The sequence below is a fragment of the Geospiza fortis genome, unplaced genomic scaffold (assembly GCF_000277835.1).
Source record: "Geospiza fortis unplaced genomic scaffold, GeoFor_1.0 scaffold53, whole genome shotgun sequence".
NCBI lineage: Eukaryota > Metazoa > Chordata > Aves > Passeriformes > Thraupidae > Geospiza > Geospiza fortis.
In genome coordinates, this window is record NW_005054305.1 from 2,866,676 (window position 1) to 2,889,378 (window position 22,703).

Sequence of the window (22,703 nt, forward strand, 5' to 3'; positions counted from 1 at the left end):
AGAGTGTCCTGTAGGTCTGTAACAGATACTGCATCATCTTCATCATCACTACTCAGCTGTTCCTGCGTGCAGTAGTGAGTGCTATATGCAGAGTGGTCCTCTATTGCTTCTAGCCAACTCTGGAGAGGAAAAAACAGAGCTAATAAACTTTTCAAAGGTCATCCCCAAACCAAAGGATCATGTAAGCAGAACAAGAAAATTTTCTCTGGATATAAATAAGATAGTCATTAGTAAAATGAGACATCTCAATGGACAAGAAACAGATTGCTGAAAAATGTAACACGTATTGCAGATGAAATACTCTGTGGGCAGAGTACCACAGACTTATTATTTAACCTTAAGCAAAAATGTAACCCACCCCTCAGCCTAAGGTCACATTAAAGAAATCTTATTAATTAAAAGACTGTAGGGAATATATTTTGCATCTTTGGGTTTCTTTTCAGACAGCAAGGTCCCTGAGACAAAGCTTGCTTTCTTATGCATGACAAACTTTGTGCACAAAACCTCAAGCACTATCATAATTAAGAGGTGGATTCTTTTCCTGTTCATTGGATCACAGAGTGGCTGAGGCTGGCAGGGACGTCTGAAGGCCATCTAGTCCAACTCCTCTGCTCAAGAAGGCCCACCTAGAGCTGGTTGGCCAGGACACCAAGATGGCTTTTGAAAATCTTCAAGAATGGAGATTCCACAACTGTTGTGGGCCTCCTGTGCCAGGGCATAGCCACCCTCACACTTTTTTCTTATGTCCAGAGAGAAATCCCTGTGCTTCAGTTTGTGCCCATTGCCTCTGGTCCTGTCACCAGGCACCACTGAAAAGAGCCTGGCTCTGTCCCTCTTAGCACCTCTCCTCAGGCATTTACAAACATAGGCAAGTTTCCCTGGGCCTCCCCTTCTCCAGACTGAGCAGTCCCAGCTCTCTCAGCTTTTCCTAGTAAAAGTGATGCTCTTATCCCTTCAATCACCTCCATGGCCCTTTGTTAGGCTCTCTTTAGTATGTTTGTATCTCTCTTGTTGTGAGAAGCCCAAAACTGGACACAGAACTCCAATTGCCTCCACCCAAACTCCATCTCTAGTTAGTACACCTGCAGAAGCAAAACAGTGAATGTACTACAAATAGCCCTAAAACTGTTTCAGAGCCACCTTTTGAGAAAACACAGTTTATCAGATCATCTGGGAGTATGGTTAAGAGTAGACTGTACCATTAAGCATTCTTTTGTTTGGGATAATGAACTATGAATGTGCAACAGAAGGAGGTTCCAATAGAAATTTACCACATGGAGAAGCGAATGAAGAACAGGAAGTTAGATAACAGGGCATAATGCAGGCACAGAGCTCGAAAACAAGGTAGCACTTATTTTAAAGAAGAAGTAATTACAATGATGCAGGCACAGAGCTTGAAAACAAGGTAGCAGTTATTTTAAAGAAGAAGTAATTACAATGGGCCAATTTTTTGCTGTTTTTTGCTGTAACCATGCTAAAAGATGTAATATCTGCAGCAATGCTACCAAGTCCTGATGATCAAAATATGAAATACGCTGCTACTAATGCATCCAAGTAGTATGCAAATTATTCATTATGGAAGTTACTGTATTTTAATGCCTTTGATAAAGAGTCATTATTACCTCTCTTGTTTGAGAGGAAAGGTTATTTTTAGGAATCTTGAAACGATGAACAGTGTCATCAAAACATCTGACAGAAAAGAAGCAACTGTCTGTTGATTTTACCTAGAGCAAAGTGAAGAAAAAACAAAATTAGTATAATGAATCAGTCAGAAAAAAAAGAAGTGTATGCAAAGTATAAAGTTATGCTTAACTCAGTAGTTTTTGCCTCAGCTTTGATCCAAGTAATTGTAATTTATAAAAACCTTGGTCAGAACAGTTTTCCAAAGTGTATCATTATGTTATTAATAGCAATATAGAGGTTCTTATGTTTAAATATTATATTTGTATTTATTTGCACCACTTGATTCAGACAAAACCTCAGCAACGGTTCAAGATCGCCAATATTAAGGAATTTGTAGATACTGAAAAGCAAGTCACTTTTCCATACAATATGAGTGCATATATAAGTGCAGTTTAACTGAACTTGTGGTGCCAAACTAGGATAGGGCAGTTATAGAAATTATCTTAAATGCATTTTTCTTAAACACTTCATCTTGCTGGGCATTATAAATGACACCTGGCCTTTGTTTTCTCTGTTCACCCCTTCCAAGATGGATTCCCACAAGCATAACAGAAATCAGGGAAGTTTTCCAAACATCACCTTCAAAATTTTTTAGTCTTTCAACTAAGATCAGCTTAAGTTATGCAATCAGTCACAAGCAGCCAGGGACAGCTAAAGAGGAACTGGAGCTTTGGCTATTCCAGATCACATGTTTCAAACTGACCCGGTCTGCTTTCAGGATACCTTGTGTGTCTAAATCTTCAATGCTTTAGAAAGCAGTGAGGGAGCTTTATGGCTACTTTACATAAAAGAACACTTTGCTGGACAGGAACAAGCATTTCTTTCAACAGCACAAGCTTTCTCCCTATTTTATAACAAAGATCAGGTTACCAATCCAGCGGAAGTTTTCATTAACCAGGAATGGAATACAATGGAACATAAAAAAACAACTCAGTAGTTACAACACATTCCTACCGTGCAGACAGCTTGTGTTAGATGCTTGCACCCCTGACGATGATCATTATTCACTGCATCAGCTCTTTGAAAGAAGAAGAGATTTAGTGAAGACAGGAATTATTTAAACTGCTTTTCAGAAATTTAAACACAGAACTTACTGTCTCCGATACCAGGAAAGCACTCCATGTTCTAGAACTATCCAGTAGAGTTTCCAACCAAAAAATCGTGAGCTCTAAAAGGAAAAAAAAAAGGCTAGGTAAACTCAACAGAATACTTTTAGTATAGAGAGCTCAGTGTGCAGCTGCAGTGTGAGCTGCAGAACTGAGTTCTGGGTGGTAGGAGCCTGAGGCAAGAGACCATGAAGTGGCAATGACCTTTTGCTTAACCAAGGGCACAGGGACTTTGTGGTGTCAGGAGCTGAGGACTCAGCAGGAAGACTGCAGACTTTCACACACTTAGACTGCAAGGGCTGAAAACCCACGGGTTCCTTCGTTTGGGTACCTCCTCAGAGGCAGCAGCTCAAGCTACTATCTTGTTATTGCACAATGATTAAAGTAAGGACCCAGACATCTGACACTCAGCTATGGGAAACCAAGGGTCAAGCTGGTAAGGAAACCTTGTCTGACTGAGTGTGGTGAGTTCAGGCAGCCAAGCTGGGCACTTGTCAACTCCCTGGAACCACCAACTGCAAAGGGGCTTCAGACCCAGCAGTGTGATGGACAAAGTGACTCCTGCATGGTCAGGCAGAGAAGCTTCCTTAACACTTAAATCTAGTAAACATTACAAAAAGCTTTTAGGTTCGGCATATCCTGATGATCACAGCAATATGAGAGTATTTTACAAGTGCAGCACTACTCTTGTTTTTGGAACCACCTAAAGATAAAAGTTGAGCCTGCTATTCAGTAAGAACTGAAATATGAAAATGTTGTATTTTTTAATATTACAGGAATTGGTGGTCACCACACAATTCTATTTTATAAAATCAAATGAGAAACAAAACACACTGACATCTCCAGCTACAGCATTTTATCTTTCTCAAGCTTTAGCACACAGTTATTTTTTAAGAACAGCTCCTTATATTACAATTGTGATATAGGAAAATTTATACTGAAGAAAACTTTGAAGATTTAGATTCACTTGAGTAACACAGCAAAATGAGCTTTAAACTCTTTGAATGCCATCTTCCCACTAAGTTTTAAAATTTTCAGAAGATGATGGCAAAATATTAGTCACAGTTTCTTAAAGACAATGTATCAGTCAGAGATTATCAAAGTCACCTATTGAGGAAAGAAAAAGCATTTTGCCCACACAAAAGGAACAAAGCCTTATCACAGTGTAGCTTTGCCACAAAAATTACAAAGAAATAAAGATCTTAATGACTGAGGTTAAGAGCAGGGTACCACGAATCTGGTAACTGCTCCACTCAGCCAGTCCATCTATACATATTAGACAAAATTACTATTAAGTACCATTCAAAAATTCTTTAATTCATCAGTTATCACTAAAATATAGAAAAAGGACATACTTTGAAATCTTACAAGCTATTTTAGAAAGGGAAATAAGCCATACCTTCCACAGGAGACCTTCATATCGCCTCAGGGGTTTGTTGATAACCTGCATAGAAATTAAAGCTCATCTAGGAATAGCTTCAACTAGACAGCCTCGGCATTTTAAATTGATACAAAAGTTCCTACCTTTCCAGTTTTACCTGCCAGTATCAGTTTCATTTCTGCACCTTGGGCTAGATCAAGGGGTGTCTGATCTGTTTAGTAACAAGACAAGGCATGAGAATTTGATGCAAATAAACTTAGATGTACTTTAAAATAATTTGACACTCATTACCCATCAGCTTGGCCTTCAAGCATCTACACTTATAATTGGGAACATCAACTCCTCAAGGGCAGAAGACTAAAAAAGGTATAGAACTTTAAGGCACTGCACTGCTTGTCAGAGTTCTACTAACCACAGAGAGCCCTGTGCCCTTACTAATTTAAATTTGGTTTTAGCTTCCAGCTATAAAAACCAGTTTAGGACACTCACAAATACCAAGACAGAGGCATCTTTAAACAGAGGACAAGAACACAGTTTGCATAACATCTGCATAAAGTTTTCCTCCTTGTGGTTTCATTAGAGGCCTTCTTCTGAGGAGTCACTTTGTCTCAGGCACATTTTCAGTCTTGATTTTTTTGTTACCTGTGTTCAGTGTTTAGCATCAAGAAAGCAAAAGCCAGGCACATTTTACTGTTAAGACAGTCAGTAAATTTTCCAGAAATGGGTAAGCTTGGAAAAGCACATACAATAAGTATTTTGCTACAGTTGTCCAGCCTCTTGCAATGTAGCCACTGTTGGCCTTCCTCTATTAGTGACACAAAGCTTGTAAAGCACTTTAGGATTTTGCCTGAACGCTGTGTAATAAGTAACACAGCTTGCAGAAGATATTGAATTCGTGTTTCCACTTAACATTTAACATACTTTTCATTTGGTACTCACCATTTTTATTTCTTATTTTAGGATCTGCTCCATTTTTTAGAAGTTTCAATGCACAGTGCTTATGAGCACGGTATGCTGCACAGTGCAAGGGTGTGTTCCCCATCTGATCTGTGCAGTTGATATCAGGTGGCTTGCGCTTGTTTAACTGGAAAAAAACCAAAGTTTTGCTTACTTATCAGTTTTCCCCCCTCTCCAGATGCCATATTCTCTCTTTTGAAAATTAGTTGTTCCTAACTAGGATGCTTCAGCGTAGATCTGGCAAAAAAGAGGGCATTTAGCAAGTGTTATGACAAGGGCAAGGAGTGCAACAATCAAACAAGACATTCAGCTAAATAACTTCAGTGTTTTGCTTGCTATACCCCTTCCACCTCTGCTGCACAATATGGACACATTTTTCTGCTCAACTGCAGTGCCAGGGAAAATTGCACAGTACAGCAGTTCAGTCATTTACCTGCTAGAAGGGCCCTACCCAGCTCTACTGTCAAAAGTCTGCTGTTCTTCATAGAAGACTCCCAGGCACAGTGCAGAAGTTACCACAGGCCAGTGTTAATCCAGAAAAAAATTGTACAGCCACCCTGTTTCAGAGAGTAAGAACTTTGTACTGAAGGGTGGCAGACCTGCCAGTCCCAATGCCAGATATCCTAGGCCATTTACAGCTCCTAGGATAGGCAATCTGTTATACAAACAGTTTTGCTGCATTCTTAAGTCTATTAAGATAAAAGTAGCTATGTAACCAAGGGAAAAAAAAACCCCAACCCAAACTGAGTTTTACTTGCACACAATATAAACGCTTTGAGAAAATGACCCCTTCAAAGAGAAGGGTCATGAAGCATGACACTGCTAACTACCCTAAAACACCACTACACTTCTACTCAGACATGTGGCTACTGGATGCATACATGGGGGTTGGACTGAATGATCTACAGAGGTCCCTTCCAACACAAAACATTTCATGCACTACCAGCCACTTAAGCTCACAAGCCAGATGGGAGTGCCTTACTAGAAAGGCTAAGTTACTGATAAGCAGCCTTAGGAGACCAGAGTCACCAGTGCATGACAACTTTTGAGAAACTCAGTTTAAGTACTCATATTACGCATATGCTATCTTAGACAAAATTACAAAATAATAACAGAATTCCCATGGCCACAATTCAACATCAACAGCAACTACTTTATATGTACCTCAGAAGTAGTCCTAGAAAGGATAAACTACTTATCCCTTATACAAGCTGTTTACAGATCAACTGGTAAGAGAACAAAAGTCAAAAAGAGGGAGTTTGTGGAAGTATACCCTCATTAACACTGTAGTCAAATACTTGCATTTCTGAGGATTCCTAAGCTTTAGCTCTTCCCAACCAGTTGTTTTACATTTACTTCCTCTTCTGACTTCTTGCCTCCATACCTTTTAAGCCACATGCCTGTGCTTTCAGCACCTTATGTCATGTTACAAGGCAATATTTGAAGGAAGCTTCATGCATCAACTTATTCAGATAAAAATCTGTCCAGTCACTTCAGGAAATGTACAGTACACATTTTTGAGAACTCACAGGAAGAACACACTGGCTTTGCCTCAAGTAGACTAAGGAGCTTGGGTTAAGATTCAGCTGCTGAAGATCTAACTTCTAGTAAATAACATATTCTGGTGTTAGGTGTCATAGTAAAAGTAGATATAAGCAGCTAAAGTTCCATGAGCATCATAGTCTGCTAATAAAAAAATTTAAGTAGGAGCAAAAATGCCTGAACAATCAGTAGGAAAAGTATGGTGAATTTTGGAGCTAAAGGGCAGTTCTGAAGAGCTACACAAATTCTGCCCAGAGGTGTTAACCTAAGGGTAGGAAAGTCAAAGGGGTTTACAACATAGAGCTGTAAGTGCACTCCAAGGAACACCTGTTAAGGACTGACTTAAAACCGACTCCAGCTCAAAAACATGACAATACTATGAAAAGTTTTAGAAGTCAATATATAGCTGTCTTCACATATACAGAGCTCAAAGATAGCAAATATAAAAAATAAAAGAAATATTAAAGATATAAAAATATTTTTAAAAAAGAAAATAACTTAAAAATTACAACGTTCACAGGGAGAATTACATGCTCATGCATAGTAACATGCCACATGAAAGAAAGAGTTTTTCATGACAGATTTCTAGAAGGAGTCACTTTTTTCCTGATTTTATTTTCACATCAGCTTAAGGATTAGTCAGCAGACATGTAACAAGTATTAAAATTATCAGAATCAAGAATAGATCACTTATGCCAGTGTATTAATTACAATTAGTAAAATTGTGCAGTGTATTAATGCATTTTTTTTTAATGCATATTTTTCTACATCTTAGGTGCTGTGTACAGCTCTGATTCTCTCTCCATTTCCAAGAGGACAATACAAAATCTCCAAAAAAGAATCACAAGGATGACCAAAGATTTAACAAGAGTTTCCATGAAAGGAGTTAGAAAGACAAAGCGCTTTCGGCTATAAGAAAAAAAAATTAGAGTGGGGGAAGTAAATTGCAAAGAGATGTTCACTTTTGGCTTCCAGGAAGAAAAATAAGGAACATCAAATATCTCAATATACAAATCTCACATTTGTGAATTTTGATGCCTGAAAAGGCATTACTAAAGGTGCAAAGTAGGTAAAAACCATTCCATACTGCATGTCTTACTTCCAAGGACACTCTTCAGGACTTTCAAAAGTGTGAGTTCAAGCACTGGGACTCTGCTTCAAAACCCAGCTGGATTTGGTCCTGAGCAACCTATTCTAGTTCATTCTGCTCTGCAAACAGGAGCTGGACTGGATCACATCCAGAAGCACCTTCCAGTCTTTCTGTGATCTGCTTCTGCCACAGCCTTACCGTGCCACCGCACTGTGCATCTGGGATTACTATGAGTGTGCACGCACACAAATACAGCGTTTCCAATTTCTGCTCAGCATGAAACTGTGCTGTGCAGACAACTGTCCATTAAAAACTACAATGGATGCTAATGAGAAAGAGCTTACTTTCAAGATTAAAGACAGGCCACACTGTGGTGAAAATCTAGACATCCATGACATTAAAGTATCCACAATAACATAATAAGCTTATCTCAGCAGACCATGAACCATTACACTGCTGTTTACAACCAACTAGCTAACTCTAGCTAAAGGATTTAAAAACATGAAAGAAGGTGAAAACTGCCAGTTTTGCAACCTCCAACAAAGAGGAAAATCCTTGAGGGTTCAGCACCTTACCAATATAACACAGGGCACAGCACTAATATTCCAAAGTCACAGCCTTTGAAATGCAAAGCACAAAGTCATATTTTGTTACATTAGCATAATGGATTGAATGACTTAACTTGAATTCTTACCAAGGCAGTCAGTTTCCCTGTTTCTCCCTCTCTTGCTGCTCCTAAGAGGAGTTCTTCCAGTTTCCTTTCTTGTGTCCTTTCCACTGCTAAATAAAAAAAAAAAAAGGTAATTCTCAGTAAAGTACATATGAAGTACAGCATTCAAACAAGTACAGCAAAACAAGCCTAGACAAGCAAATGTTTCCAGTATTATTTAAACGGGACAGGTATAAATAGAATATTTACTCAGAAAAGTCTGTGACAGAGCAAAAATATGTTCAAAGCACATAAAATCTGGTAAGATGTGCAAATTTGTATACGCATACAAATATTATTATTATTTCAACACTTAGAACCAAGCCAACTTCCTGCAGAAGGGAAAATGGGAACTATGCAACACCCTCATCTCAGATCTTCCCTATGTTTTTTTCAGCTTCTCCTACACTCTTATCATCCTACCAAAACCTTATTCTTCTCTAACGTTTCAGCAGATGAGCAGTAGAAATGAGTTACTTGTGCATTTGCATGTAGAATCAGAAGAGAGATCACTTCTTATTTGCAGTCTGTGGTAGTGGACACAGAGCTCCATCAGTATTTAAGAGTATTACATAGTAATATCAGGAAGCAACAGTTTTTGAACCCTCCGAAACTATAATCAGTGAACTAGATTATTATTTGGACACCATCTGCCTCATCTCCGACTCCTGTGAGGCCATGGAGGAAACAAGGGGAAGTGTTTTTATTTTTTATGCCTTTTGAAACAATGTCTAAGACTGCAATAACAAGTCCTAAATCTGATCCATAACTGGGTCACCTTTGCAAACTGTTCAGAATTTTGCTCTCTAATGATTTGGTTGACACAAAGCCACTTACTGTTCTTGACTTGAGTTTTGTCTCTTCCAGTGAGCCAAGGCTTTGACTGCCCACGTACCATTCAAATCTGTAGCAAGGACTACCCCAGCAGGACTGAAATAGTGCTATTTGTATTCATAATATTTAACTCTCAAGTCACAAAAAAACCCACTTGTCAGTACTGCAGACAAGAACCAGAAATTATGACTATTTTCTTTCTAATAACCAAATTTAAAAAGAAAATTCAACTGAGCTTCTGTAACTTGCAGGAAAAAAAAGCAGTTTTTAGAATGTACACGTTAAAAAAAAACCCAAACCAAACTTTGACCAATTAAAGTTACCTTCCAACATATTCCTTATGTCTTTGTCATAGGTAACTTCTTTTGCAGTCTCTCCACTGCCATTAACAATAGAAGGATCAGCATTATGCTGCAAGAGTAACATCACCACCTCCTGAAAAACAATTTGAAAAACACTGCTTATCTGTCTGTGTAACTGCAAGGCCACAATCAGGCTTTCCAACTATTGACATCCTGTAAAATGAGCTTTGCAACCAACGGCTTCTCACCACTGCTGGTTTCTTATGAAAACAGGAAGGGATGTTTTAGAGAGATTGAAGAGTGAGACTGACTGAAACATTTTCTCTCCCATCAGTCAGCTGAAGGAATCAACAGGAGGTAAAGCTGAACAGACTGACTCTGAAAAGCTGGTCTACCTGGTGTGAATGCTGACTTGGACAGATAAAAATTGTACAAATGGCTCTTCTGACAAAACAGTGAGTAGTCACTCCTTCTGAAGGGCCAAGATGTTACTCATAGAGGTAGTACTAGTTTTGGAATGATGGTGGCAATGGTGGTTGGGGAGGGAGGGGAATCAAACTAGTGTCACATTACACAGGCCTTTAAGAAGCTCTTTAGTTCTAATTAACTATGAAGAAACAGCACTTCCAGACACCAAATGGGCCTGTGTGTCCTAATTTAAGAGATTTCTTTCCCCTCCAGAAGCTACTAAGATTAAAACAATGTGGTTTCTCTCTGTGTTTTTTTTTTTTTTTTTTGGACAGTTATGCAAGCTAGGCAATGTGCCTAATCCTTCTGAACACGCTGTACCAAAACAGACAATAAGTCATTTTTAGACCCTGTAAAAACATCTTTTTGAAGTGATCTTATTGCTAGTACTTTCTTAATAATTCTACAAGTGAGGCTTAGAAAAGGCACCATACTTTACCTTACGGCCCGTGAAAGCTGCACGATGAAGCGGAGTGTCCCCCATGTCATTCAGCACATTCACATCTGCACCTGCCTAAACAGCAAGACCAACAGACATCTGAATACCCTTCCAACAAGAGCTACATGGCTATTCCTCTGCTTGGGGGGAAGGGGAGACAGGACACTAATGTAGACTTCGTGATAAATCAGATCAGAACTGTAATACACTTATTCTGGAAACATGTATGTATCTAAGATTCATAGCCAACATTCCCTCAACTGCTTCAAAAAGGAAAAGCCCCCTGCATTTTTCCAGGCATATCTAACACTTTTAAGAAGAGAGTATATGGAAAGTAAGTTTAAAACAAGGAGTGGGGGCTGTTAATTGTCTTGGTTTTGGTTTGGCTTGGGTTGTTTGGGGTTTTGTAGGTCTTCCTGTTAAATCTCCCTTCCTTTTGTCACACACTTTCTCCATCCCATGCCTTTTATCTGAAAGGATGAGTGTTTGCCACACTGCGCAGGCACTCTTCCAAGAAACCAAGAAATCCTATCCTTCTTTCATTAAGTATTTCTTCTCACCACTCTACCTAACCTATCAAAGGGTCAAAGAGAGGGTAGGGCATACTTAACTTCATCACATATGTTTAGATCACAGGATTTAGCCAGGTCATTGTTGCCTGCCTCAAGTTAACTGATGAACCTGACTATAGTTCCAGAGCTCTATTTCTGATAATGCCTCCTTCACTTGCTCTTTGCACAAGTACATACACACTTATACATGCCTAGCTTTTAGAAGTGCACAGCCTCACTTATTTCTCACCTTGTTCTTTAAATAATACCCTTTCAAGAGCCCTATCAAAAGAGCCAAAAGTATTTGTACTTTATACTCTTCGAACTCTTCAAGCTGGATACTTGATGAATGCATTAAGTGACAAAACTTTACCTTCTGCTTTAAATAGCCCATTTGAATTGAAAATGGCATTATTCACTGAGCAAGTGTATAGGCTAGAGAAGAATTTCTCAAAGAAGTCTCAAATTTGTTTTCTGCTTTAAAGTCTAGATTATGCTGGCAGCTTTTATTCTTAATGAAAATCAAGTTGAGATTAGCTTTGCACTTGAGCCTGTTTATCACACTGCTGCCATCCAGCAAAATCTTTCAAATACGAAAGAGGGTCTAATATAGCTAAGGTTGGTTGAAGCTACCCTGAGAGCAAAAACAAAAAAAAAATTCAGTCAGAAACTACAGAAACAACTGCATTTGCAGTTGTTATGCAAATTCAAACACATAAATTTTGATAACAGAAGTCCATAGTTTCATAATTCGCCATGCAGTTCATTACTTCAAAGACATTAGAAAGAAATAATGAGTCCAACTGTATTAGCCTGTGCCTGAAAGAAAGACATACAGGCTACTTTGCACAAAATTCTGTGCATGCTTCTATGCACAATATAGAATTAAATAATGCAGCATTTTTTGTATTTGAGACACTCTGGACTTTTCTACAGCTTGGTAACTGAAATTGCCTAAACTTAAGCACTTTATGTACAACAGCAAACTAATTAAACCGTTGAAGTCATTGCAGTACTAGTATCACATGCTGGCTTATTATACACAGATACCCACTAAGCTTCAAAAAACCTGAGCTTTCATGAATGCATACCTATATATTGCACGTCCTTAGCTCCTACATGCAGATAGTTACACTCCAAGAGAAAACCAGCTAAGCACCAATAATTGTAAAAACTGCTCAGAGTAAGGGCAGTATGCTACTGTATAGACTTCCACTGTCACTGTTTTGGGTACTTCTAAACCAGGCCTATCTTAATGTCACAACAATCAGTTATGTCTATGCTACATGCAGATAAACTGTAGGGGTGCCTCTGCCCCTCTGCAAAGCCTTCTCTCTTCTATCACAAAAACCTGAACAAACACCAATTGCTTCTAGCCTTACACAGAGCGGATAACAGATATATACCTTCAGCAAATCCTCTACCACAACAGCATGTCCAAAGTAGCAAGCAAGGTGAAGAGGTGTCCAACCCATATTAGACTTACTTCTGCCTAAAAGACAAAACAGGTAAATTAAGTTTTGATCACACAGTACAAAAGAGATATTGTTGTGTGCTTGGAGGTTGTCATGGATGACCATTCTTCACAGCAGCAGAGGACCAAAGAGGTTGGACGCACCAATACTAATCATTATTTAAATTACTAAACCAGGAGGCAGTTTGAGAAAGCTGGATTCAAATCTAAAAAAAAAAAAAAACAAAACAAAACACCAAAAAAACCTAACAAACCCAAAAAAATCAACCCCAAAACCCCCCACAACCTTCTGAAAGGGAAAAGCTGTGTCACCTGACTGAGAAAAAAGCTTTTCTTTGCATTAAGACGTTTCAATACTAGAAAGTAGCTTCAGTTACTTTCATTCTTCATGCACTATGAAAATGGCACATGCAAGCACATTTCTCTCTCGTTTCTCAAAAAACTCTTTGGTTTACACAACTTTATTTTCTTCACACGAATGAGAGGTAAGGCAACCCATCTTTCAAACAAAGGATTCAAAATATAATAGGTGGTTGAGGGTTTTGTTGTCAGTTTTTTTGTTGCCTAATGCTTTACTCAGTTCTAATAAACACAGCCTCACTACGTAAAGTGCTTTGAAATCTTTATGCACAGTAGAACTCATTTATTATCTACAACTCTAAGTTGCAGAATGATAAAGCACAGACAAGAAGCAGGCACAGAAATGAACATATAAAGGAAAATATGATTTATGCTTTAAAAAGCATTTAAAACATGACCTGGAAGACTGGCTGCATGAAATTCAACAATCCTCCTACAATCATTTCTCTAAAAGCAAGATATTAAAGCATTTAAGATTACTAAAGTTAACAACTCACTTTACTTTCCAACTGCAACACTCAACTATGTTAAGCAAAAGAAACCTGTACCTTGTTTTTAACTAAGCAATACACCCACAGCATTACAGTGTCACCTAAAAGCTATCATTTTGTACTTGGAAGAAAAATGAAAACAAGGCAGTAGAAATTGTTTTGAAATCACTGCCACCATTAAGTTTTCCCTTGTCACATAAGCTTAAGTACTGAGGCATGGAACACGCACAACATAAGTTTGCCCTGAGAAAACAAGCCACAGGCACAAGGAAAATAAACTGTTCATCTTGAAAGTTCATCATCTTTTCTGCCCTCATATTAAAAATTAACATTAGAACATGGTTCAGAGCTGAAATATTTTCCCATTTCTTATAACTGTTTCCAGCTAATGTTCATGCCTTTTATTGACAATTTCTTTTGTAATTTGATTCTCTTTCTTCTCAACTCTTGTTGTTTCCAATCCCAGATTTAGATCTTTCCCTCATTACAGTCTGGCCTACAACAGAGCTCCTACCCTACATTACTGATGGGCCAAAGTATCACAGAAGATAAATCCTGTGTGAACCACTGACTCTGGGGCTAGTAATGTTGGATAACATACTAAAGGGACATCATTCATCCCCCAGTCCAGCAGGGAGTAATGCTCTTTCAAAGAACGCAAAAGAGATATGAGTTGCACTGAATTCATACAATTAGGTCAAAATATTCATTAGTTAATAGCACTGACAAGACAGTGATGCTGCCAAGGAATTCAGTCATGAGAATAAAAAACCAAAACAACCAAACCAGGAACCTGTCCAGATTTCTAGTTTTTACTGAATAAAGTAAGAACAGGCTCCTGTTCTACATCTACTCTGAAAGTCTGCATTTCTGATGTTAGCTGAACATTTATTTCTCAAGCTTTTGAGGTGTTACTTCTCTTCAAAGTGACAAACAAGTGTTTGTACTTTATTATTTTAAACCATGACAGCATTACATTAGGGAGAATGCAAGGATAGGAAAGGAGAAATAATGTAATTCCAACAAAAAACATAACTCATTTCCCTCTTACACAGCTCTTTGGTTTAATGCCAGTTAACTCTAAGTCCCAAGTGTTACCATTTGCTTAGAGAATGGAGACAGGGTAGGCAGCCATTTTCCAGCTGTGGGCTGCTAGGCCACTGTGCAGTGATTCAAATGTTAATTTTGCCATAACACACTACTGATCATTACCCTTACCTTATGGAGTTTTTACATTGCAAATTCCTAGATACCCTATTTTCTTCTATTTAAGAAGAATAATCCAACAAGAGATGGCCTTAGAAAATACAATTATTTTGATGAAACCTGGGTTTGGTACTGTTTTAATGTAGATTCCTTCTTTCCAAACCAGTGAACTGAGGAATCCAAAAAGAGAAGTTCAGATAATTTGGCTGGATTTTCCTCAAGCAAATCCTGCTTATCTGCAAGCACTGACTGGGTAGAATACAGTCACAACTGAGCACGTACAGGAAGCCTGAATTTAATTTCTCATCCTTCACTTTGGTAGAAATTGTGATGTTTAGGATCACTGTTGTCAGACTTGACACTTATGAACATACAGCACACACAGCCTCACATGTAGCTCCCCTCTGAAAAGACAAGGAGAAGATGTCAAACATAGGCTTTTACACCCAGACACATCAAATTGTCACACTTAGGGCTACCAAGGCACATCCTGCAGGAAGTTTACACCACCGGCAGTACAGCCTCCCACCTGCTCCAGAAGCACTTTATTCCAAGCCAAGTGGCACTGCTTTATCAGAAATCCTGAAGGAACTGCTACTACAGCACTGAAGACATTCCCTATACCCTGACTTTCTAGGGACATCTATTATCCAAGGTAATGACAAAAGCTCAAGAGGCTGTCAGGAAGAGAAGGAAGATAGTTAGAGTCTAGAGTGTGTACTTTAGTTAATCATCAGGTTGTTATGCAATTACTATCTGGTGATACCCAACAGATCAGAACTTGTAGCAAGACACAGTGGTTTAGCTAGTGAGGAGGCAGAATGCCAGGGACAGTTATACAGCAGAGCCTGTTCGGCCTAAATTTGTCCTAGACTGTTTCCAATGGAACACTCTATGGGAGCAAAGTCAGTCTCTGAATAATGACTGCAGAAGAACAGAGATTTAACTCTGAAGTTTCACACAAATAGAGCAGTTCCCCCAGATAACACTAATTACACTTCTGTGTCCACAGACATCTAGAAGAATTGAAACTTCAAAAGAAGAGATTTCACAGTGAACAAAATCCATATTTGGAACTAGTTTAGGTTAAATATAATATCACAAGCACATTTCCTCTAGCTTCCTAGACCTCCCATTAGCAAGCAAGTATTAACCAGTTGGCATGTACTTCTAAACTAGAAAAACAGCTAAGCACCTTCTTTCACTTCATTACCTGAGTCTCTCCTATGCTGCAGACTTTCTGACCAGAGACCCACTTGCTTGATATAATAGACAGCAGAGTATGCCATTTCATTAAGCTTTCTTGACTTCAGATTATGTGAAGAACACATCAGAGACACGCTGAAACCTCTTCTAAGCACAGGAGACTTCAGAGCTTATTTATGGGCACTGTTGCATAAATCTTAAGGTACTTTTATTCCAATTGTTTAGGCACTACACATACTGAATATTTACCAAGGATATACTTCTGAGGGTGGAAGACTTCAGCTTCATCAAAGTATGTTTGGTTGCCCTTTAAATTATGAACTAGCTCCCCAAAGATGAAGTAGAAAAGAGCTTGGGTTTCACAACTTCTTTTTCTGAGGTGAGCACATTAACCATTGAGAAAACACAAACATGGCTGAGTAGTCAAACAAAACGATAAGTAAGCTAATGATTAAGAATGAGACTTGGGAAAGGGATAGAGCTTGTTCAAGTAATAGGAATCCCTGCCCTTTATGGCAAGGTGTTCCCTTCTGTTATGGTTGAGAGGAAGCACAGTGGATCTCTTCCCACTCCCTCTGCAGCAATTTCTTCTCAGTGCTGCTAAACAGTTAAATGACAAACAATGGAATACCAGCCTGCGTAGAAAGAGTGACATTCACACCCACATCTTGGAAGCAACCAGAACCATACTCATGTAAATAAAAAGAAATATAAATACTAAAATTACAAAGAATACTAAAATAACAAAGAAGTAAGGTAGTCTGCAATTGCTAGCAAGCTTGCAAATCTAGTCCCAGTTTGAAGTTTTAATGCACAGCAAGCAAGCTGCTCAGCCACACCTCTGTTGGCTGCACATGAGCAAAACTCTGGTGATGGCCAAAGACCCAGACAAAGAGCAGTCTTAGTTTCTTTTCCCAAGTAACCTAGTATTCTGCCAGAAGTAAAAAGTAAACATTTGTTCCAAACATTTTTGCAAGTGGCAAGAAACGCAACGCTTCTACTGTGTGATAACAAAATATGGGCCTAAAAAAACCCCAAAATAATAAACCCTTACACTGAGCAGAGCACAAATGACTGACCTGATCTAATATTCTCTGCAGCTCTGATGAAAGCTATTTACCTCCCTGAACAATCCCCAGGCACCACAATCTGTTTTGTTTAGTATTCTAAAGCTTCAAAGTTGGCACAGGCATGAACACAGGCAAAAAGAGGTACTGATTCTTTGTCTTGTTGACACTTCCAGTGTCTATGAATTTGCTGAGTTTTTCTGTACACTGCAAGTATCTGTACTCTTTTATTATTATCTCTCCCCTATGCAAATATGCCCTGAAGTCACAGTGTAAAAGTTGTTTAAATGGGTTTTTTATTACTCTACTGGGCACTCCAAAGAAAGCAAGATTATACTACCCCTATCAGTTTCACTACATGTGACTTCAAGAGCAAGATTACAAACATTTGAGGAAGGCTACTAACCTTTACAGTTGATATCAAAGCTTATTTCTCCTTTGTCCAAGGTATCCAACAGCCGTTTAACTTCTTCAGCATTTCCATTTCTAGCATCATGGAGAAGCTGCTGTTCTGCTTCTGTAGTCATCTCTGATAAAATACACAAAAGAAGAGATTTTGCAATTGGTTATACTCCTGTAAGTTATGGCTCAAAATTATGTCACTTTTAGCTGTTATTTAATACTAACCCTGGTATGAGAAAGATAAGTATGTGCCACAGAGAGAATAGTTAATGCCCAAGCTGTTGCAACAGCCCAGCACTCAGGCTACTAAGAAGCATTAAAATTCCACATACAAAGCAGTTAAATAACCAAATACCCATGTTTTGTTGCTTCTCTTGTTTTCTAGGTTCTAAGAGTGGCTTGGGAGTTGAAACTCTATGCCACAAACAAGGTAAGCTTTGCTACAAGCATAACCAGTAAGCATTTGCTTTTTCCTTACAGGGCTTTCACCCTTATCCCTTCAGGTTTCCAAAGGCAACAGGAATGAAAAAAAAAAAAAGAAAGTAACTATGTACATCCACTAACCCAAGTATTACTTGAGAATTAATTGACAGTTATTTTGGCTGCCAGCCCTGGGGAACAGAATGTCTTTGCATGCAGATGTCAGATACCCATCAGTGATTAGTACTAACATCTCTTGAGCCTGGGTATCTGAGGCCCTGCAACCTCCACTTGAAGGGGAATGGGGGACTCAGACAACTTTGTAAATTTGACTTTATCTTTAAGAAACACAATGGTACAATATAAGGAAGTTAACACACAACTCTAAAAGATCACTAATTAATTCTAATCCTGCCATTGCGCTTAAACTGGAAAGGAAAAAAAAAGGTATTTATGTCTTTCAAAGAACGGAGAAAACAAAACCTTTTAATATAACTATTTTACAGCTCTCTACTAGATGGGGAGCCTTAGGTCTTTGTGCAAGCAATATTGCTACTTACCAGGCGTCTTAACTAATCTTTTTCCACACTGAAATCACAATCTGAAGTTGGTTTGCCTCTTTTTTTTTAATGCTATTATAACAGCTACCAACTGTATGAAGCTTAACAAGTGCAAGTGCTGGACTCTGCATCTGAGACAGGGCAACCCTGGATGTGGACAGGGGAGTGAGATGCTGGAGAGTAGCAGTGCAGAAAGGGATCTGGGGGTGGGTCCTGGTCGATGGCAAGTTGAACACAAGTCAGCAGTGCCCTGGCAGCCAGGAGGGCCAACTGTGCGCTGGGGAGCATCAGCCACAGCATCACCAACCAGGCAATGGAGACGATCATCCTGCTCTGCACTGGGACAGTCTCACTTCAAGTGCTGGGTGCAGTTTTGGGCACCACAATATAAAAAAGGTATTAAGCTATTAGAGAGTGTCCAAAGGAGAGCAATGAAGATGCTGAAATACCTGGAGAGAAAGCTTTATGAAGGGAGGCTGTGGTCATTTGGTTTGTTCAGCCTGGAGAAGAGAGTGAAGGGAGACCTCATGGGGGAAAGCAGAGGGGCAGGTACCAATCTTTGCACTCTTGTGTCCAGTGACAAGACTTGAGGAAAAAACATGAAGCTGACTCAGGGGAAGTTTAGACTGGGTATCAAGAAAAACCTTTTCAGCCAGAGGGTGGCTGAGCACTGGAACTGGTTCCCCAGAAAAGCAGACACAGCACTAAACCTGACAGTTCAAGAAGTCAAGAAGACAATGCTCTCAGCACATGGTGTGACTCATGGGGCATCCAGCAAAGCGCCAGGACCTGGACTCGGTGATCCTGATGGGTCCCTTCCAACTCAGCTTATTCTATGATTCAACTAGACCTAGATACAGCATTTCCCTATTTAAATACACTGCTTTTAAGTGGTGTCAAGAAACTATGTTAAAAACAGCTTCAAAAGACTGTGATGCTATAGACAATTTATTGCTGTTGATACAATAGGAAAACAAGAGACCCTGTCCAAATTTAGTGTCTCCAGTTTAGTATATTCACCCAACACACTAGGTTTACCAGGTCCTGCAGTCAGTTAATGATTACTGGCCTCACATAGGTAGCTTTCCTATACTAGCAGAGGTTTTGAATGGTCCCACAAACTGTTTACACTCTGCTGTTCTGGACAGGCAGCTTGATTGCACCACACACACTCACAGCTCAAATAGATGCAGGGAGCTCTTTGACTATGGTAAGATAAGAAGCCACTCAGCAAGAAAAGAGACAGTGAGAACACTGGGTAAGGAACAAAAAGCCTGTAACAGTGGCAGATCCTGCAATATTCAAGACTGAGGCAGAAATTAGAACAGGACAGACTGCCAAAGAGCTAACAACACAGCAAAAAGAGGTTTCCCTACCTTTTCCTCAATCAGCAAAGGCAGAGAGAAAATCTGTTTTCAAAGAATTTGACAAAGACTAAGCAAACCCTTTCCAGCATATTTCAGAAGAAGACTGGACCAGTCATCTGCAGTCTACCACAGACACAGGATACAAATGCCTTCTCCAAAAGCAGTTAGTCAGCACTCCTGTTCATGCATGCTTTTCAGTTCTACCAGAAAACAAAACAAAACAGTACTAGATCTTCTAGCAGTCCTTCGAGCCCTGAAGCTACTTTCTCCTTTAAAGAGCAATCCATCCACTTGGGGAGGCAACACAGCACAGTTAATTGTTACTGGGGCAGGTATAATTTTCCTCAGCGAATCAGTTCTAGCAGTGTTTAGAGAATGATCAAAATCATGTATGTTAATGCATTATCAGCCTGTAATACTATCTCTGAAGTTGAGTGATACAGTTTCAGCGGGACACAGAATGCAGCACTGAGAATCACACAAACCAAAGGTAAGAGGACAGACTCATTTTGCTAGCTTAGCCATCACTGGGGGGAAGGGGCAAAGAAAAAAAGCAAAGCTCACAGTTCATTTTCACCCCCTCCCACACAGTATTGCTTTAGCCATGTCTCAGATGAGAAGCACTCTCCTATCATTACCCTGTATCGTTTGTCAACATCCCACATACTCAGCAGGTATGAATAGCAATGCATTTTCAAGGCATTAGCAACCTGCTGTTTCCATTCGATATTGACGAGAAGGAAGAAAAGACTGTCTGGGAAAGAACCAAGACGCTGATTCAAACAAACAACTCTTGCATGCACAGCAAGGCCTGTTATGTGCATGAGCAGAATCTTAAACAGCTCAAAATACACAGAAAGTTCAACCACTATATAAAATAACTTGCATAGTTCTTCTACCACCGAATAGTTGTAAGGTTAAAATCACTGAATTGTTTGTACTCTTAACGCAAACATTAGCAATAGAGTAACATGCATAGTAACATGGTCTGCCTGCTTCACTGATTTCGTCCTCAAAGACCTTGCTGTTCAGGCCAAGCCTCCAATTTCAAATACACTTTGTAAGCCTGCAGCACGCAATGACGCAGAATAATTACTGTCTGGCTACTAATCACAGAAAGATCACTCACGTGAAAGTGTTTCTACAACTGGGGCTGGAAAGTGCATCTGCATGCAGTTACCCATCAGACAAATGACAAAGAACATATAGCTTCAGCTAACAAGCTAAATGACATGCCTAAATAAAGCAGGCAGCAAAAAGACTCTTAACTTTATACTGTTGTAAATACTGTTTTAAGCAATAGGATTTGCTCTGTAATGGAGATGAGAAACCACCAACAGAAGTCTGAGTGACAAGTTTAGAGTATGGAAACAAATCAATGCACAGGCACTCAAGTGGTGTGCACTTGCAGCTGTACTTTGTACACCTGTGCAGACAGGAGTTTATTTGGTCCCGTGACCCATCACAAAAAGCTCTAAAATCCCCATCCACCAGTTTTGAGGCACCAATCCAAGCCATCAGCAATGATGGAGAAATTTAATAGTTTAGTTTGGAATTATTAGCCTTAAGATACTGCTGGCAGGTTCATCTATATGGATTGTGCTGCCTCTATGCAAATCTACTAGCCACTTAAAAGAGAACACATCTTTCATTCAGCTGTGCTGCCATCGTTACCTTATTCCATCAATCAGCTGATACAGGTAAACTGCCTTTTATGGCCCCTATTTAAGCCTTGTGCCCTTGAAAGGCTTGCATGGCAGTCTCCACAGTCACTGGTACATCATGACAAAACAACACCACAGAACATTATTTACTATCCCCTCTGCAGCTGAGATGTGACTGCAAGGCACTTCTGTTGAACTCATTAGGACTACCACAGCAGTACTTGACTGCTAATTGAATCTTATCCTTTAAGAAGGTATAAAAAATAGCATTGAGATGCTCCGCTTTTATCTTCTTCTCTGAGATCTGCGCCAGGGCAATTCTGTCACGCTACTAGAGGATCTATCTTCACACAGGGGCTGCTTCCAACACAGAGAACACAGGTTACCATTCTGACTGTACACCTGCTTAAGGAAGCTTTGCAGAATACTTCAACACAAAAGGCCAACCAACTATATACAAACTACCAAGTTTACCCAACAGCTAGGATAAAATCCAAGCAAAAAAAAAGCTGCTTTTCTCAAAGTGACCTACGAAGATCTGAAGTGCTGCTTACGACTGTGAGGCAGCACTACTTGTAAGACCCATTTGCTTTTGCTTTGGTTTCTTCTCCTGCTGAATCCTCTAGCTATGTACATAGCCCAGAACAATGACAATATATACTAAGAAGAATATGAGTGGGTTTCACTCACATACAGCTAGAAAAGCAGGAGAAACAGCACTAGCACTGGCCAACTTAACATAAAGGCTCCAAGGCAGCCACGGGTTGCATAGGAAGTTTTCCCATAACAAACAGTAAGGCTGGCAAAAAGCACAACATCGTCTAGTTTTCCAATAAATCTTCCTCTAGCAATGAAAATTAGATTCCTGTAGGAGAAACTGATACGTGCTCAGGAAGATTTCTTACATGTCCCAGCACGCACACGTTATGATGTGATGCTTGTAAAGAAGGCGGGCAAAATGCACCAAACTGCACAAACAGACAGAACCTGTCCACAAACCCACACAACACACTGTACTGACGGGAGCTGCTCCAAGAAGAGTGGCTGTACTAGAAGCATGAGCGATGTTATCTAAAAGTACTTGTTTCAGTCTTTGGGTAAAGGGTTGTAGAAGTTAGAAGCTGGTCATGCTTCTATGACACAGCCTCCCTGTGAAAGCAGCACCGCTCTAAAATCAAGATACTGTTTGTTTAATAGCAATTAACACATCTGCAACAACACATCTATTCAGCACCACTCCCAAGTAGCACCACTACTTAAACTAATTCTCGTTCTTGGGCATCTCCTGGATGTTTTCCGCACATATTTCATTTCCATTACATCAAAGGCTTTCAGCCCAGGCGCTCCGAACAAGCTTACCCACAGTTCGTGCGAGATCTCACCCGGATCAGCAGGCAGGCACAGTCCCAAGCAGTGAGAACTTC

General features: G+C 39.5%; 1 protein-coding gene across 2 annotated transcripts in view; it reads right to left on the bottom strand.

The window, feature by feature from the left end:
* Nucleotides 1-22,703, bottom strand: part of OSBPL1A (oxysterol binding protein like 1A) — a 76,566-nt gene extending 53,863 nt beyond the window's left edge. For both annotated transcript variants that reach the window (XM_031066559.1, XM_031066558.1), the window contains exons 1-13: nt 22,639-22,703; nt 17,273-17,395; nt 12,469-12,554; nt 10,512-10,586; nt 9,626-9,737; nt 8,454-8,539; nt 5,110-5,254; nt 4,314-4,381; nt 4,189-4,233; nt 2,778-2,851; nt 2,638-2,701; nt 1,623-1,724; nt 1-119 (exon numbers count right to left, since the gene is read on the bottom strand). In XM_031066559.1, the coding sequence (XP_030922419.1) occupies nt 1-119; nt 1,623-1,724; nt 2,638-2,701; nt 2,778-2,851; nt 4,189-4,233; nt 4,314-4,381; nt 5,110-5,254; nt 8,454-8,539; nt 9,626-9,737; nt 10,512-10,586; nt 12,469-12,554; nt 17,273-17,393 (1,097 nt within the window). In that variant the 5' untranslated portion in view covers nt 17,394-17,395; nt 22,639-22,703. The remainder of the gene's footprint in view (nt 120-1,622; nt 1,725-2,637; nt 2,702-2,777; nt 2,852-4,188; nt 4,234-4,313; nt 4,382-5,109; nt 5,255-8,453; nt 8,540-9,625; nt 9,738-10,511; nt 10,587-12,468; nt 12,555-17,272; nt 17,396-22,638) is intronic.